General features: G+C 44.7%; 5 protein-coding genes across 5 annotated transcripts; 3 read left to right on the forward strand and 2 right to left on the reverse strand.

The window, feature by feature from the left end:
• Window positions 1-535: 535 nt before the first annotated feature.
• Window positions 536-10,064, forward strand: KUCA_T00000467001 (uncharacterized protein; the record flags this gene model as incomplete). The annotated part of the gene is made up of 2 exons (XM_022605010.1): window positions 536-670; window positions 732-10,064. The coding sequence occupies 2 exons, from the start codon at window positions 536-538 to the stop codon at window positions 10,062-10,064; spliced, it is 9,468 nt and encodes a 3,155-aa protein (XP_022456521.1).
• A 51-nt stretch (window positions 10,065-10,115) lies between these two features.
• Window positions 10,116-11,135, reverse strand: KUCA_T00000468001 (uncharacterized protein; the record flags this gene model as incomplete). The annotated part of the gene is made up of 1 exon (XM_022605011.1): window positions 10,116-11,135. The coding sequence occupies one exon, from the start codon at window positions 11,133-11,135 to the stop codon at window positions 10,116-10,118; it is 1,020 nt and encodes a 339-aa protein (XP_022456522.1).
• A 326-nt stretch (window positions 11,136-11,461) lies between these two features.
• KUCA_T00000469001 (uncharacterized protein) lies at window positions 11,462-12,455 on the forward strand (the record flags this gene model as incomplete). The annotated part of the gene is made up of 2 exons (XM_022605012.1): window positions 11,462-11,579; window positions 11,644-12,455. The coding sequence occupies 2 exons, from the start codon at window positions 11,462-11,464 to the stop codon at window positions 12,453-12,455; spliced, it is 930 nt and encodes a 309-aa protein (XP_022456523.1).
• Window positions 12,456-12,633: 178 nt separating this feature from the next.
• On the reverse strand, window positions 12,634-13,527 carry KUCA_T00000470001 (uncharacterized protein; the record flags this gene model as incomplete). Its single annotated transcript, XM_022605013.1, has 1 exon — window positions 12,634-13,527. The coding sequence occupies one exon, from the start codon at window positions 13,525-13,527 to the stop codon at window positions 12,634-12,636; it is 894 nt and encodes a 297-aa protein (XP_022456524.1).
• A 2,270-nt stretch (window positions 13,528-15,797) lies between these two features.
• Window positions 15,798-16,544, forward strand: KUCA_T00000472001 (uncharacterized protein; the record flags this gene model as incomplete). Its single annotated transcript, XM_022605014.1, has 1 exon — window positions 15,798-16,544. The coding sequence occupies one exon, from the start codon at window positions 15,798-15,800 to the stop codon at window positions 16,542-16,544; it is 747 nt and encodes a 248-aa protein (XP_022456525.1).
• Between the last annotated feature and the right edge of the window lie 70 nt (window positions 16,545-16,614).

Raw genomic sequence — 16,614 nt, forward strand, 5'->3', positions numbered from 1 at the left:
CAAATAACCAAGACGCGGACTTGAAATATTTTAATCAATTTATTATGGTAATTCGATCAGAAATAGAATGGAAGAGCGGACTCTGCTAGCATGTGATGGCATTTTGCTTGCATCTTTGTGCATGACAGGTTTGGATAATTAACTGAGAAAACTTAGATTTTTTGAAAATCCCGATATATTTTACTGGTGACTATTCTTAAAATCCTTCAATCATATTTTAATCTTACCAGACTCAAAATATATATTTCGGATCCAACAAAAATAATATTAACTCAACACTATTACCTTTTCCCCTCATGAACGGCTTAATATAATTCTGGGTGAGCCGCACCGTAGTGAAGGACCCATTTTAGCAACTTAAACATGGGCCATATCTGCGCATAAAGCAGATCCTCCTTTGTTACACCTGTATCGCACCAATTGCTTCCCTCAAAATTTGCAAGAAAAAAACTCAATTCATATTCCAAGGCACCTGGATATTGATAGGCGTTCTTGAATACACAAAGAACGAGAGTTTATCCAAGGATACAAAACAATGCTTGAGTCGTTAGTGGCTTCCCTACTTAACCGGACTCTAGGGTCGTATGTTGAGAACTTCGATCCTAAACAGTTAAACATTGGTATATGGGGTGGAGATGTCAAATTGCGCGATCTAAGACTTAAAAAAGAGGTATGTGTTTTTGTTTTGTTCGAAATGAATGCCGAGTGTCTTCTAACCTTTGTACCCACAGTCTTTCGATAAGTTTGAGATACCTTTGGATATCAAGTTTGGCCATATGGGTGAATTGACCTTACAGATTCCTTGGTCAAACTTGAAATCCAAGCCAGTCAAGATAATAGTGGAGAATGTTTATCTTCTCTGCGTTCCCGCCACCGGAAGCAAGTTCGACCCTGATGCGGAGCAACTCAGAGAGCAGAGGCTGAAGAGGCAAAAACTTGAGGAATTGGAGCTCATCCAGCAATCGACTCCAGCTGCCGATCCAGAACTAACAGATGAAGAGTCTTTGAAGAATGAAAGTTTCACAGAGAGTTTGGTCACCAAGATCGTGGATAACTTACAGTTCACCATCAAGAACATACATGTTAGATACGAGGACGACCACGCCTTCACGGACAGCCCATATGCTGTTGGTATGACTCTTGGTGAACTATCCGCTGTATCAGCTGACGAGTCATGGATTCCCAATTTCATCTCAGGATTTTCAGTGTTTGCAAGAAAGCTCATGACTCTGAACTCGCTCACATGCTACCTGGACAGCAACACGGGGACGATCTTCAGAGAGGATCCTGTCGAGCTGCTCCAAGTCTTCCAAGATCTGATTGAAAAGAACTCGAGCAGCACAAGTGAAACCCAGTTTATACTGAAGCCCGTCTCAGGAACGGGTCATCTGACAGTTAACAAACAAGGTGCCACAGAGGCTGCTCCCCATATACACTCTGAGCTTTATTTTGACGAGTTCAGTGTTGACCTGAACAGCGACCAGTACCGGGATGTACTCACCACCGCCTCTAGATTGCATCAATACACCAGAAATCACAGATATAGGAAGTTCAGACCGCAGGTCTCGGTTTCAGATGACCCATCTGCATGGATGACATTTGTTGCAAAATGCATCCAAGAAGATGTCCATGAGAAGAACAAGCTATGGACCTGGAACTATATCAAGGAGCAATGTGAATTGCGAACCAGGTATATCGCTTTGTGGAGGTCGAATATATCGAAATCGAAGGTGCTCTCTGTTGCAGAGAAGTCTGAGCTTGAGTCACTGGAGAATGCACTTACCTTTGAACAGATTTCGCTCTACAGAGCACTGGCAAGAAGGTTGAACCGAAAGAGTGCAATCGCGTTATCGCCTGCTGAAAAGAAGACTGAGTCTGAAGCTAAGCCTCAACAGCCTGCAGGATGGTTTGGATGGTGGAGTGGTGCAAAACCTGCTACCGACGATTCCACACACGAAGACCTGACCATGACAGATGAACAGAAGAAAGAGCTGTATGAAGCAATTGAGTACAATGAGGAAAAGGTATTTCAGGAGTCCATCGATATCCCCAAAGATCGAGTCAAGACCGAGGTAAGGTGCAACTTGAAGCGCGGTGCTCTCGCGATACGCAAGCATAAGGGCGACAGCAACCTGGGTGAAATTGTGTTTGAAGGATGTGAGGCCAAGTTCCTAGAAAGACCAGATTCTTTTGTTGCGAGTTTCCAGCTTCACGAGTTCAGAGTCGAGGATGGTACCGAGAACACTTTGTACAAGCACACAGTGAGCGTAAAGCCTCTGCACTACAACATGCATGGTGACTCGCAACAATCTGGTAACTCAGAAGAGGATAAGCCATTTTTTGACCTGACCTTCGAGAAGAACCCTCTTGATGGCTCTGCAGATTCTGCCCTCAACGTGAGTCTGACCAGTACTACCATTTTTCACAACCCCAAGTTCATAGAAGAGGTATTTCTCTTCTTCCGCCCACCGAGAATACACAGTGATACCATTGGGATGATCATGAATGCTGCAGAGAGCACGATTGAAGGATTCACCCAGCAAACTAGATTGGGATTACAGTACGCCATTGAGGAACATAAGACCATTAATTGTAAGATGGACCTTCAGGCTCCTCTGATCATTGTTCCACTGGACCCGACCAACTGGAGCTCACCGGTTGCTATTCTAGATGCTGGTCATATCAAGGTCGCAAGTGACCTTGCTGATCCCAAGACAATCGAAGAAATCGAGGCTCTAACCACTCAAAGTGGCTCAGAGAACTTGGAAAAGCTCAACTCGTTGATGTACGACAGATTTGATCTCAAGCTGGAAGACGCTCAAATATTGATAGGTCCGGACGTGAAATCAACCATTGAGCAACTTCATGCCACACAGGGCAAATCCACATTGATTCTTGACAACTTTAGCATGGACTTTTTACTGCAGCTTTCCATTGTCCCCAGTGCTTACAACCTCCCAAGAATGAAGATTGGTGGAAAAGTGCCTAGGTTCAGAGCATCGTTGAGTGATGTCCAGTATAAGGTTATCATGAAACTGATTGATGCCATAATCCCCAACTTTGATCTCCTGGATGAGACTGAGAACTCGCAAACTCTGACTTTCGGCAGCTTTGGTGCACATGACCATTTACTTGGAATTGATGAGAATGAAGATGTCGGCTCAGACGTACAATCAGTCACCAAACAGCCTACCACTGCTCCATCAGATGCTGCTTCAAAACAGCATCAAATTGAGTTTGATTTCAGTGTTGACTCAATCGTGTTGTCTCTGTCTAGGTGCGTGGACACTTCCACTTTTCAGTCCGATTTGCTTATTGATCTGGTAGGCGACAGACTCAAACTGGACTTCTACAAGACTGCCACTGAAATGCATTTGGATCTGCTGTTGGCCGACATATCGATTGATGATCACATAGAGCAATCTGGCCCCGAGGAGTTCAAGAAGCTGATATCCTCTAACAACTTTGAAGACTATGATGGCGTTGTTAAGAAGGATGATATCTTCAGTGTTGAGTACCAAAGGAGCCAGCGTTTAGTTCCATACAATGGATCTGAGATCGAGGTGTTTGATCAGGATGTAACGATGTCTATTGCAGACGTCAAATTAGTGGTGACCAGGAAGTCTCTGCTCACGCTTCTCAATTTTGCTCTGAATACATTCACCGACCCTAATGCCCCAGAGACTCCAGCTGACCAGCTGAGACACAATGATGAGCAAGAAGAGATGTCGCCGCAGAAGATTAACGTCAAGATTAACCTCGAGAGTGTGATTTTGGTTCTTAATGATGACGGAATCAAGCTTGCAACAATGAAATTGAGTCAGGCAGATGTGGAGGTATACCTGCTTCCCGAAAAGATGAAAGTATTGGCAAAGCTTGGAGGTCTTTCCCTTCATGATGAGGTGAATGAGGGCTCTTCAAGAGATTCAATCATGCGTAACCTTATCAGCATCGAAGGTGAGGAACTTGCAGAGCTCCATTATGAAACCTTTGACGTTGCCATCAATAAGGAAGATTACAATAGTCTCATATCGTTTCACACCGGGTCAATCAAGATCAATTACGTTGAGCATCCTTTCAACAGAATACTTGCATTTTTGAGCCAATTCCAGAGGATGAAGTACATTTATGACAGGGCTAGAGAGGCGGCATTGAACCAGGCCGGCAACATTGATGGCGCTGGAAGAATGCGCTTTGATATTTTGATAAAGACCCCTATTATTGTGTTTCCACGGATAGTTGACCCCAGAAAAGATATATTCGATAGAATCACGTTCAATTTGGGTGAGATTTACCTGAACAACAAGTTTGAAAAAACTGGGGAGGACCTGCTCAATATGATCTCAATGGGTATGAGGTCCACAAAGATGTCATCTGAATTACACTTCGAGAATTACACTAAGCAGTCTTTGGAAATCATCGATGGTCTCGACATTGGGTTCAATATCAACTATTGTGACGTGCCATCTGTCCACAGGCCTACAATGATAGTGACTGGTGATGTTACTGGAAAAGAAATCGCTCTGACTGAACTCCAAGTGTTCCATCTCATGAAGGTTGCTCAGACCATACCGAGTGTTCTAAACGGAATGGAAGCTGATGAGTCTTTGACTGATTTGGAGGAAGATGCTGAAAATGCCAACCTACTCATTGACAATAGAGGAAAAACACCAGAATCAGTGGTTTCTAGTCCTGAGGATCCGTCAGAACAGCTACCAGCGGATCACGTGAAACTTGAACTTGATTTCAATATACCGAAGTTGGGTATGACTCTCTACAACGATACGAAGGAGGTGGTGAGTAACATAAACGACAAGACACTGTCCAGGTTCTCACTGAACGACACAGGAGTTACGTGCGAATTGAGAGAAGACGGGAACTTCAAGGTCGATTTACATATAAAGTCATTCACGGTTGAAGACATCAGAAAAAAGAAGGACAACAGGTTCACAGAACTTATTCCAGAGGTCATTCATGACAACTATCAGTTCAAAGCTTCTGCATACTCTGAGGGCTCCGAGAAAAAGCGTCATATCTACTCTATGCTTGAAATTGATAGTCCAAGAGTAATCCTGGCTTTGGACTACTTGTTCTCCCTGAAGTCGTTTGTGGATGTGGCATTAAACACACAAGAGGTCAGCATTGGATCCACGAGGGGTCTGCCTTCCATTGCAGAAGAGGAGTCAGTCGTAAGTGACGAGGCTGAACGAGCTGTTACTGTTCAAAGCCGTAGGGTGGAGGAACCAGAAAGTCCCGATGGGGCTACAACCTATGGTTTTTCGCTGAATGTCGTAGATTCATCTTTGATTCTACTTGCGGATCCAAGCAACGAAAACAGTGAAGCAATCGTGTTCAAGATTGGCCAAGTTCTGATGACAAGCCAGAACATCCAATCTCTTTCGGCAGTTGGTGTCGGCATATTTTTGTGCAGGATGAGTTCATTTGATGAGAACAGGCTTCGTGTTATTGATGACTTTTCTGCATCTATGACAATTGACTCGAGAAACTCGACTCCTACCAGGTTGCTGACCAGCATTGACATCAAGCTTGATCCGCTATTGGTCAGGGTCTCTTTACGTGATATCAGACTTGCATTGACCATTTTCAACAGGGCTTCGGAGATGTACAAGGAACTTGAAGGGATCAAAAATGCTCCCCAAGAAGGGCAGAAAAAGCAGGTGTCCAACTTTTCAGAGGATTTCAAACGGAAACTATCAAAGTATGCTCCGAGCATCTTATCAAGTGCCTCAGGACGGTCAAAGAAGTCTGCTGTATCTGTCAAGGAACCTCAGGTTGTTATACATGGGGAGAGTTTAGAAGCCAGTTTTGAGGGATTAAGACTGGTACTAATTGGTGATGTTCATGAACTTCCAGTGTTGGATATGGAAGTCAAGCCATTCTCTGCAACTGCTCGGAACTGGAGTACAGACTTGGAAGCCCACACCAACATCACCTCTTTGGTAAACATCTTCAACTATTCAACATCGACCTGGGAACCATTACTGGAACCTTGGTCATTTGGTATCCATGTTTCAAAGGCGATTGAGCCAAAGGAGTCCATGATTGTTGAGATATTTTCAAGGGACACCGCGGAGCTCACATTCTCTTCTCGTTCTGTTGCCCTGATGTCTCATATCAGTACCCTGTTGCATGATAGTACGGAACTAAAACCTAGAGATCAGGATAGTCCCTTCAGAATTTTGAACGAAACTGGATTTGACATCAATATTTGGATAGACGAGGACAAGTCGCGTCGGAATTTGACCCACGTCAAGAACGGCGAGAATGTGATGTGGCATTTCCAAGATTGGAGGAAAGTCAGAGAGACTCTTAGATCTGAATCCGAGAGTGGCTTCATTGGTTGTGAACTATTGGATTCCAGTTACAATCCCATTGAGTCCATATCGCTGAAGGCTGAAGGCGAAGAACTGTTTGTGCTTAATCCGCGTAAAGACGGCATCCATAACCGTCTTGCTTGCACAATAAAGCTAGGAGAAGACAAAGTCAAGTATGTTACTCTGAGATCGACCCTGAAGATTAAGAATACCACGCAGACTCCAATCTACATTGGAAATGGTGTCAACCAAGAAACATTGGAAGCTGAACATGGCGTTGTAATTCCTCCAGGAGATGAAAAGTCGGTTCCTATAGATTATGTTTATTCAGCTCAGTTTGCGGTGAGACCACTCTTGGATGATGAACTCTACGGATGGTCCAGTTGTACATCCAAAAATGTGAATAAAAAGGTTTCATTGTTCTGGAAGGATCTTTTGGACCACGAGATGGTATTGGAATGCCCTGGAGTGGGAAGCAAAAAAGGCGATAAGTATTTTTTGCAAGCTACTGCAGAATATGATGAGTTGGAGCCACTTGCAAAGATTTATCCTCATATGACTGTGACCATCTCTTCTCCGCTGGTGATTGAAAATTTGTTACCCTTTGATCTGAGTGCGGTGGTTAGCGAGTCGAAGTCGAAAGGACAGTGGTCCAGGTATATCGAGAAAGGATGCCAGGCTTTGATCCACTCAGTCGACCTCAAGAACCTCTTGACCTTAAGAGTGACCCCTGTGGGTTCGCAATACAGGCAATCTGCCTCAAGCATAATCAATGTTCCCGAAGGCAGTCCAAACTCAATTTCGACGAATCTCAAGACAGAGAGCAACGACGGCCACTCGTTGTTCTTGAAAATTCATTACAACAGGAAACATGGAGGAGTCAAGCTTACAGTTTATGTGCCATATCTCGTTCTCAACCGTACCGGAAAGACTCTGTATATGAGCGAGAGGTACAACGTCATGACTTCAAAGGTCAGCGACTTAGATGGAAAAATCAGACGACCTGATATGTTCTCGTTTGAACATGACAGTAAAACACGGGATACATTTGGATTGCTGATGGGCGGCAATCTTAGAGATAACACTGCTGTGATCAAAATCGGAGATTCTCTTGCAAGTAATCCCATCAGCATTGACAAGATAGGTCAAAGCTTCGAATTGAGAATACCTTTGAAGGAGAGACAGTTGGAAACCATATTGGCTATACACATCTCTGAAGGCGAAGGAAAGTACAATCTCACCAAGGTCATCAATGTGATTCCAAAGTATATTGTCAGGAATAATTTGGAGGATACAATCCAGATCACTCTCGTTGGGCTGACGAAGACGCTGAATATCGAACCAGGACAGTACCTTCCAGTATACGAGCTACCAAGGGTGGAAGACAAACAGTTGCGAATTTGCTTTCTGGGTAGTAAATCAGAATGGTCGGCTCCATTCCCCATCAACGATGTTGGGGAGGTGTATTTGCGCGTGCTGAAACAGGGATTGAGATCGCACAAGCTGCTGCGTATATCTACAGCTACATCAGAGGCCGGGTTATACATCAACATCAATGACGCATCGGACCATTGGCCCTTTTCAATCAGAAACTTTAGCGACCAAGAGTTCTTGCTCTTTCAGTCAGACCCAGATATCAACGATGATGGAGTTCGCGTTTCGAGTGCCGTTCCATTCAAAAGAGTATACTATCGAATCCCACCAAAGAGCTCAATGCCCTATGCGTGGGATTTCCCAGCTGGGTTGGTCAAAGATCTGGTTTTGAAGGTAGGAACAAAAGAAAGGCACATACAACTTGCCGAAATAGGTGAACTGGAGCCTATGTTGCTACCAACTCCTGTCAATTCAAGACAGAGACCTAGCGTGGATCTGAAGGTGATTGCCGATGGTCCCACTCAATGTCTGGTGATTTCGAACTATGATTCTTCTACGAGTTTGTATCAAAGGAAGACTATCCAAAACTCCACATCTTCTATAGAATCTGACAAATTCGAGGCATTGGAGAACGACAGCAACTATTTCCACAAGGTTATACTCAAATTTGAGGGCATCGGTATCTCTCTCATCAACCAAAGAGGCCAAGAGCTCGTCTACGTTAATGTCAGAGGTATTGAGTTTCATTACAACGAATCAGAGATTTACCAGAACCTTAGTATCAAACTGAAGTGGATACAAATTGACAACCAGCTCTACGGAAGCGTTTATCCAATTGTTTTGTATCCAAGTGTGGTTGCCAAATCGAGTAAAGAGATGAACGAACATCCGACGTTTTCGGCTTCTGTTTCGAGAGTCAAAGACGATACTCATGGTGTTTTGTACATCAAGCAAGCTTCTCTTCTTCTGCAGGAGCTTTCTGTGGAGATTGATGAAGACTTCCTCTTTGCACTCATTGACTTTTCGAAAATCCCAGGGGCACCATGGAATAAGCAGATTTCCCATAAGTTATGGGACGAGAACCTTGAGATTCCAGAACCTCCTGAGATTAGATCGTCCAATGATCTTTACTTCGAATGGCTCAATCTACAGCCTTTGGAGATCAACCTTTCGTTTGTAAGGACAGAGCACATCAATGCCGAAGACACTGCGGGAAGTCAAGATGCACTTGTCTTAATTTTGAATGTGTTGACTATGGCTATTGGAAACATTAACGACGCACCCATTCGTCTCTCAGCATTGCTGATGAACAATGTTCGTGTTCCTCTGCCATACTTGCTTCAGAATATACAGGAGCATTACACCCAGGCTTTCTTGTACCAGCTTTACAAGGTCTTGGGATCTGCGGATGTACTGGGAAACCCTGTTGGTCTTTTCAACACGGTCAGTTCTGGTGTGTTTGACATATTTTACGAACCATATCATGGTTTCATCATGACAGATCGTCCACAGGAATTGGGTATCGGATTAGCAAAAGGTGGACTTAGTTTCCTGAAGAAGTCAGTGTTCGGTTTCAGTGATAGTTTTGCAAGAATCACCGGTTCGGTTGCCAAGGGCCTAACAGTTGCTACTCTTGACAAAGATTTCCAGGAAAGAAGAAGGGTAATGAAACAACGAAATAAGCCCAATCATGCGCTTTATGGCTTTTCCTATGGTGCTTCTTCGTTAATCGATGGCCTGACCAGTGGAATCACAGGAATGGCCACTGCTCCTGCTGAGGGTGCTGAAAAGGAAGGAGCCGCTGGATTTTTCAAGGGTGTTGGTAAGGGTCTCATTGGTCTCCCCACAAAAACCGCTACTGGCTTGTTTGACTTTGCATCTTCCATCAGTGAAGGCATCAGGAATACGACCACTGCGTTTGATGGAGAGGCATTGAGCAAAGTCAGACTTCCGCGGTACGTCCCGATAACGGGAGCTGTTGTTCCGTATTCAGAAAGAGAGGCTCAAGGTCAATTCTGGCTCAAGTCTGCCGATGGTGGAAAATACTTCGACGACACCTATCTTGCACATGTGGTATTGCCCGGTGGAGAACTATGTCTGATCATATCATTGAAACATATCATGATTGTTTCCATTGTGCGCATGACCATGGAGTGGATGACCCCCTACGAGAAGATTGCCAACATCTCACTGGAAAAGTCTGGTATAATGTTCAGAATCAAAAACAGACCCGGTGTGAATGGCATGTTCGAAAAGTTCATACCCATTCCAGAAAACAACTCGAAGAGGTACATCTACCAGAAGATCGCTACTGGTGTGGGAGAATACAATAAACACTGCCAAGTGTTTTTGTGATTGGCTAATAAATTTTGCTTTATGTACAGATTATCATGAATTGCATTACGATTAAATTTTGTTTTTTGAACGTTCCGTAGGGTCATGCTCAAAAACATTATGGTCTGCATCACGAGTCCGCTTCGCCAGACTAGTCATAAACTTTCCAGGCATCTCATTTGGCTCACCTTGAAAAGTCAGATGTAACACTTCCAGACTCGAGTCAAGTGTCTTAACGTGAAGTTTGCTCTCAACATACTTAAAGGTGCCTGGACTGTCAGAGTCGGTGAAGGCGTTGAGTTCAACAGCAGGCTTGGCCAGACCAGTTAAAACGACTCTCCTAAACCCAAACTCCTTCTTTTTTTTATCATAGATCCTCTTGTATGAGTACAAAGCACCCAGAATGTGAAACTTTCTAAGGATCTCATCAGAAGACAATTCGGTCCATAATATCTCCTTCTCGAAAGGCTCCACCTTAGGTGCGTGGGAGAACTCGTAGCCGGATTTCCCCAGCCATTGGGACGGATCCTTGTATATCCCACTTTCCAGCAAGTTCTTTAACATATCGCCACCCAGATCTGCCAACTTATCGGAAAGACTGGGCACGGTCTCCGAAGGTGCAAGAGTATATTTCTGCTGCGCTATCAGATGGCCTCTATCGAACTCGGTTGGATGCAGTGTTTGAATTGTACAACCAGTAACATTATCTCCATTCAACAACGCCCGGTGAAGGGGAGCAGGTCCTGAGTATCGCGGCAATAACGAAGGATGAACGTTTATTCCTCCGTACCGCAATTGGTCAAGAAATTTTCCAGGTATCAGCTTTCCATAGGAAACGGCGATGCAAAGATCAAAAGGGGTTTTGGCCAGCAATCCTACTATATCATCTCCCGTATCGGCCCTATGCAATGGCAACTGCTTGTCGAGGGCAAACTCTGCAATTGGCGTCTCTTGGAGTGCTTTTCTATACCTGCCTGCAGGTTTGGCACTCTTGGTGACTATGTCCAGAGACTCCATGCCGCCACACCCAAGTATACGGCGCAGACATCGCACGCTGAAGGAATCAACTCCGAAGTAGACTACTTTGGTCATGGACAAAACACCACGGATAAAAAGCCTCACCTTGTGCCGCAGACCCGTCTTACCTTATGCTTCATTTTTTCCATCCCGCTTATCACTCCTCGGCAGACGCATAACTAACAGCCCGGGTCGTGCGCTGACCCAGACCTCGGCAGCAACGGAGCCTCCGGCCGACGGAAGCTTCGGGGAGAATGCAATGCGCCCCTTTCTTTTGTTATCTGTCTTGCTGTGCGGCCTACATGGGGGCCATTCCAGGTGTATAAGTAGAGGCCGTTTCTCCCTGTTCTTCTTTCTAGAAGTTCCAATTGAGCGTAAACATTATTGTTGATATTTATTAAATGAGTGATTCAGATAGATCAGTGACAAAGTATTGGATTAACAGTGCTGTGGAGAGTAAAAAGATTGAGGTCTTCTCCAATGAGTACTTCATCGCCTGTGCTATAGGTGGTGCTGTGGGTAAGCATATATACAGCTGGAATTGAACTTGAGTGTCTTCGTTCTGATACTAACACGTTTATAGCATGTGCTCCTACTCACTCAATGGTGACACCATTGGACTTGGTGAAGTGCCGCAGACAGGTTAATTCTTCTCTCTATAAGAGCAACCTGCAGGGATGGAAGACCATCATCAAGACGGAGGGTGCTGGAGCCATTTTCACAGGAGTTGTGCCCACATTTTTTGGTTATGGACTGCAAGGAGCCGGAAAGTACGGGTTTTATGAATTCTTCAAGAAGAAGTACAGTGATGCTGTTGGACCGGAGTTCGTTGCCAAATACAACACTGCAGTGTATGCCGCTGCCTCAGCATCTGCCGAGTTTATCGCTGATATCTTTTTATGTCCTCTGGAGGCTATCAAGGTGAAGAAACAGACGACAATTCCACCCAAGGTTCCAGTTTTTGGGAATTTCGCCTCCCTCTACAGTGGAATCGTTCCTTTGTGGTTCAGACAGATCCCCTACACTATGGTGAAGTTTGCCTCATTTGAGAAGATTGTCGAGAAAATTTACGAGACATTGCCAAAGAAGAAGGAGGAATACACAGCTTTGCAACAGACGGGTGTTTCATTTACTGGTGGTTACATTGCCGGTATTTTATGTGCTACGGTTTCCCACCCAGCTGATGTGCTCGTCAGTTTGGTCAATGCCAACAAGAAGCCAGACGAGTCAACGGGTAAGGCTGTGGGAAGAATCTACAAGCAAATTGGCTTCAAGGGTTTGTGGAACGGATTGCCAACACGTATTTTTATGATTGGTACGTTGACTGGATTCCAGTGGTTGATCTACGATTCGTTCAAGATCTACATAGGCCTTCCAACGACTGGTGGTCATTAAGCAACGAATTCTGTTTAACGAGGTATATCGAACGCACTATAAAGTTCAAGCGCTACAGAAGTGATGAGGCTGGCATTATTATTCTATGTAAAATGCTCACAAGCAACATCGGTGATGATCCTTCTGGCTTTTCTCAGTAGTCCCAAGTGTAGATCAGTTGGTACCCTCATGTGATCAGCTAGTTCCATACGTTCTTGAACAGATCGTCGTCCAATGGGTTGGTCTTTGGCTGCGCACTTGTAGACGAGGCCCACACGTTCGACTGTTGTGGTTGAGGCTGGGCCCATGTGTTTGCCGTAGTGGCTGCCGGGGTGGTGGTGTAATTGGTTTGAGGTATTGCGGTGTTGAAGCTGGACTGCGATGCTGTTGGTGTGGAGTACAGCGAAAGGATGGACTTCTTCAGGTCTGGCCTCGTGTTTTTGTTCTCAACTGGAGTATCCAGGAACGAGGATGCAGAAGAAGAGGTTTGTTGTGACACTAGAGGCTGTTGTGGAGGAGCATCTTTGGCTGGGGCAGATATGAAGTCGAGGTCCAACAGTGATCCCTGTTGAGGCTGTTGAACTGGTGGTGCCGGCACGGACGCGGCAATTGGAGCCTGTTGACGCTGGACTTGAGCCTGTGGTTGAGAAGAGGCTCCAACATTGATTGAGGAAGGATCAGGGACGGTGGGTGAAGCCGCCCATTTCTTCAAGTCGTATTTCGTGCGGATGAAATTCTCGATCTTGGAGTCATCAGGAACGTGACCTGAGGGAAGTTTAGCCTCCCAATAAGCATTTGCCCTGTCGTTTCCCCACTTGACCATTGATGCCACCTGCTCATCGGTCCATGAGTCTAGGTCCACCGATTTCACCCTAGAGATATGAGTGCCCATGCTGCGATGGATACCCGAGCACCTAATACAGATGAAGATCCCCAAATTCCAACTCGCCCATCTGGGATGACTGGCATTTTTGCAATCCGAGCAAAACCTGTTAGCCGGCTCTTTCAGAAGGGCCTTTAGAATTTGCTGGTTCTTTTCGTTGTGCGTCTTCCTCCCCGCTGCAGAAGATGTTGACACTCCATAACGACTCATCGTGAGGTTGAAAGATGTGCTTTTTCTGTAGTTTTATAATATGAGCCAAAGACTACCACCGATATGCGTGATGCAAGCAAAAATCAACCAAAAAACTCTGCTCTTTAGTTCCTGCCGATTAAAGGAGATTTGCTAATTGAATACGTCGTTCAAGGAGTTCCATCCGTTGATCTCGACTCTAGCAAAGGAAGCTCGCAATAACAAATAGTAGTGCCAAACACAAATGTTAGGTTTAGCTCGGTGAACTACTATTGCGTCTATCGGATCCTGCCGTCTTTATGTATCAGCCCAACAGAGAGGGGGGGAACAAGATTGAAGAAGTTTTAGCTCCACATTGTGAGGCAGTTGACGTACGAAAGTGTCATCAACCATCTCATACGCTTATTGGGAAACCCCAACTATCGCTGAATTTGCATTTAGTTCAATTCTGCAGTCCCGTCAACCACCAACAGTTGCACTGGAAGGCTTGGACAGTATACATATACACATACCACATACCACATACCACAGCCTATGACAAGATGATAATAATATACGGAGGGCACACCAGAAAGAAACCGGCTAGCCGAACGTATACGCTGGCAGAAGTTTCCTTACACACAACGAGAGAGGATCTCTGGATGGTGATACGTGGGAAAGTGTATGATATCACGTCGTTAATAGACAAACATCCGTAAGTGGTGCTTTTAGGATTATTTCAACCTCTTGGTACTCGTCTCCTAAGCTTACTAACAAATTTCACAGAGGAGGATCCGAGGTTCTGTTTGGGTGTGCTGGAGTAGATGCCACTTCAGCATTTGATGATGTTTCTCACTCAGACTACGCTTTTAGTATGCTAACTCCATGCTACGTGGGAGAAGTAGACGAAAAAGACCTTCTAGTCATGAATGGAAACCTCAACGTGAATCAGGCTGAAGATGAGCTCATCATACAAGAAAATCACACTCGTACAGATGCAAACCACAGAAGAAGGGAACGACTCAAGAGGAGCCAACTTTGGGAAAGGGTGTCCATGGAAGTGTTAATTCTGCTGGCATTATTGGCATTGATATCTCTGGTGTATTTGCAGCGACGCAGATGGCTGGAGTGGACTAGTTAGCTGGCATGGTGACTGCGCCATGCGCCTGTTTGGATATCGGATCATTCTGGGGGGAGATGGAGGTAAAAGTACCACGGCATTGTCATCATCATTTGTTTATTCTATTTTTCTTTAACTAAACCGCATTTGTGAACACTGTTCGGTCACACAAGATCTAAAATCCTGTTCCTGTATCTGGGTTGACGTAATCGTGCTGCTAAGTAAGCAGATCCCTAAATTATTTTAAGTGCGTTCAACCAATCAAGACACGGTACAGTAATGTGGCTCAGAAGGCATTATTTTATCATCCATACGAAGCGTTTGAGGTCACACTGTTCCGGGGGATACTACTTGCTGCTTAGCATATGGTGCCAACAGTTTTCTTGAAAAACACTGAGTTTTTGGATCGGTCAATGTTGGAGGATTGGTTCAGACGCATTTACACTAGCCCGGAGTATGACATCAGCCACAACTCAATATCCATAGACCGCTTTTCTTCTATAACACTCTTGTAAATTCTATTTCAAATGAAAAACTCAAAACCCCACTGCAATCTACATTCTGACGCGCCGCATGAGGGGGGTACCCCAAAGACAAGCGTAAGCCTCAGAACGCGATAGCCGGAAATGTAATCCGACCAACGCAAACTGGCCAATCACAGCCTTGTGCGATGACACACACTCGCGGATTAGGCGTCTCGCTTCAGCGTTACCCGGCCAAACAATATATTATTCCCGCCTGCGGATTCTGAATAATTTTTTCAAGGTTTAAAACCCTCATCGAATCCGCCCTCCTGCCATTTTTCGCCTTCTTCTTACAACCAGACTCTAAATTACAAACAACTTAGATTTACCACACGTTTACACATTATTTGAAAATTATTATTTGTTGAGATCATTATCATTGTCATCAAAAATGTGTTGCTAAATCTATTACTAAGAATTCATCCATTGAAATCTTTCTGTTTGTTACTATTAACCATGCGGGAATAAAGTCTACTATGTTGAGTTGTTGTTTTCACACCGAAAAAACTACTTGAGCCCTTTATTTTGTTAACTCAAAAAAGCTTTTGTCAAAATGTTATTATAAGAAAAAATGTCACCGTCAAAATGACTGGTTTTACCATCCACCCATATCCACTTGAGGAATTATTGAGAACACCCTACCACCAAATCAAATCAATATCGTTGTTATGTCCGAATTATTTGATCAAACTATGAGCCGTTCCTTGACCGCTGGGTCAAGAGAACGGATTGTTCTGGGCGAGTCCGTTTTTGCGGCGTTCGCCGGGTCTCAGCCAAGAGATGCTAAGGTTAAGCTAGAAGATGCTGATGAATTTTTCAGCTCAATGACCGATTTTGGTCTTGATCTGGGATTGGAATCGGGAGTTGCAGATTCGTCTGCCGCTACTGTCTCGCCATTGGAGATTCATGCTTCGACCATCGACTCAGTCTTTGACTCTGCGTTGATGCCGGACGAGGCTCCAATGTTTGCCAGCTCTGAGCCTGATGCTGATTCTTGGGAAAGTTTGTTCGGAACTGAACACCTTGAACCTGGACCAGTTGAGGTTGATGAAAAACCCGAAATCGTGACTGAAATCAAGCATGAGACTGTCTCTCCTTTGCCAACGCCAAAGCCTGTTTCTGTGTCAATCTCCGACTACTCCAAGAGAAGTAGTTCTCCTGCGGAAGGGGTCGATAGCTTGGGTTGTGTTACATACAACCGTAAGCGTAGATCCACTCCTTTGGAGACTTTGGAAACTGATTGCGGCGACAGCGTTGCTGTTAAGAGGGCGAGAAACACTGAAGCCGCTCGTCGTTCTCGTGCGCGTAAAATGGAGCGTATGTCGCAGCTGGAAGACAAGTGCGAAGAACTTGTTGCTCGCAACTCAGCTCTTGAGGCTGAAGTTGCTAGGCTGCGTCTTTTGCTTCATCAGTGAAATGTCCCTGATTATTTCTCAGTTTTGTGTTTGCGTTTGTGTTTCGATATCAGTTTGATTTTCTTCTATT

The sequence above is a fragment of the Kuraishia capsulata genome, genomic scaffold, assembly GCF_000576695.1.
Source record: "Kuraishia capsulata CBS 1993 genomic scaffold, Kuraishia_capsulata_scaffold_1, whole genome shotgun sequence".
Classification (NCBI taxonomy): Eukaryota; Fungi; Ascomycota; class Pichiomycetes; order Pichiales; family Pichiaceae; genus Kuraishia; species Kuraishia capsulata.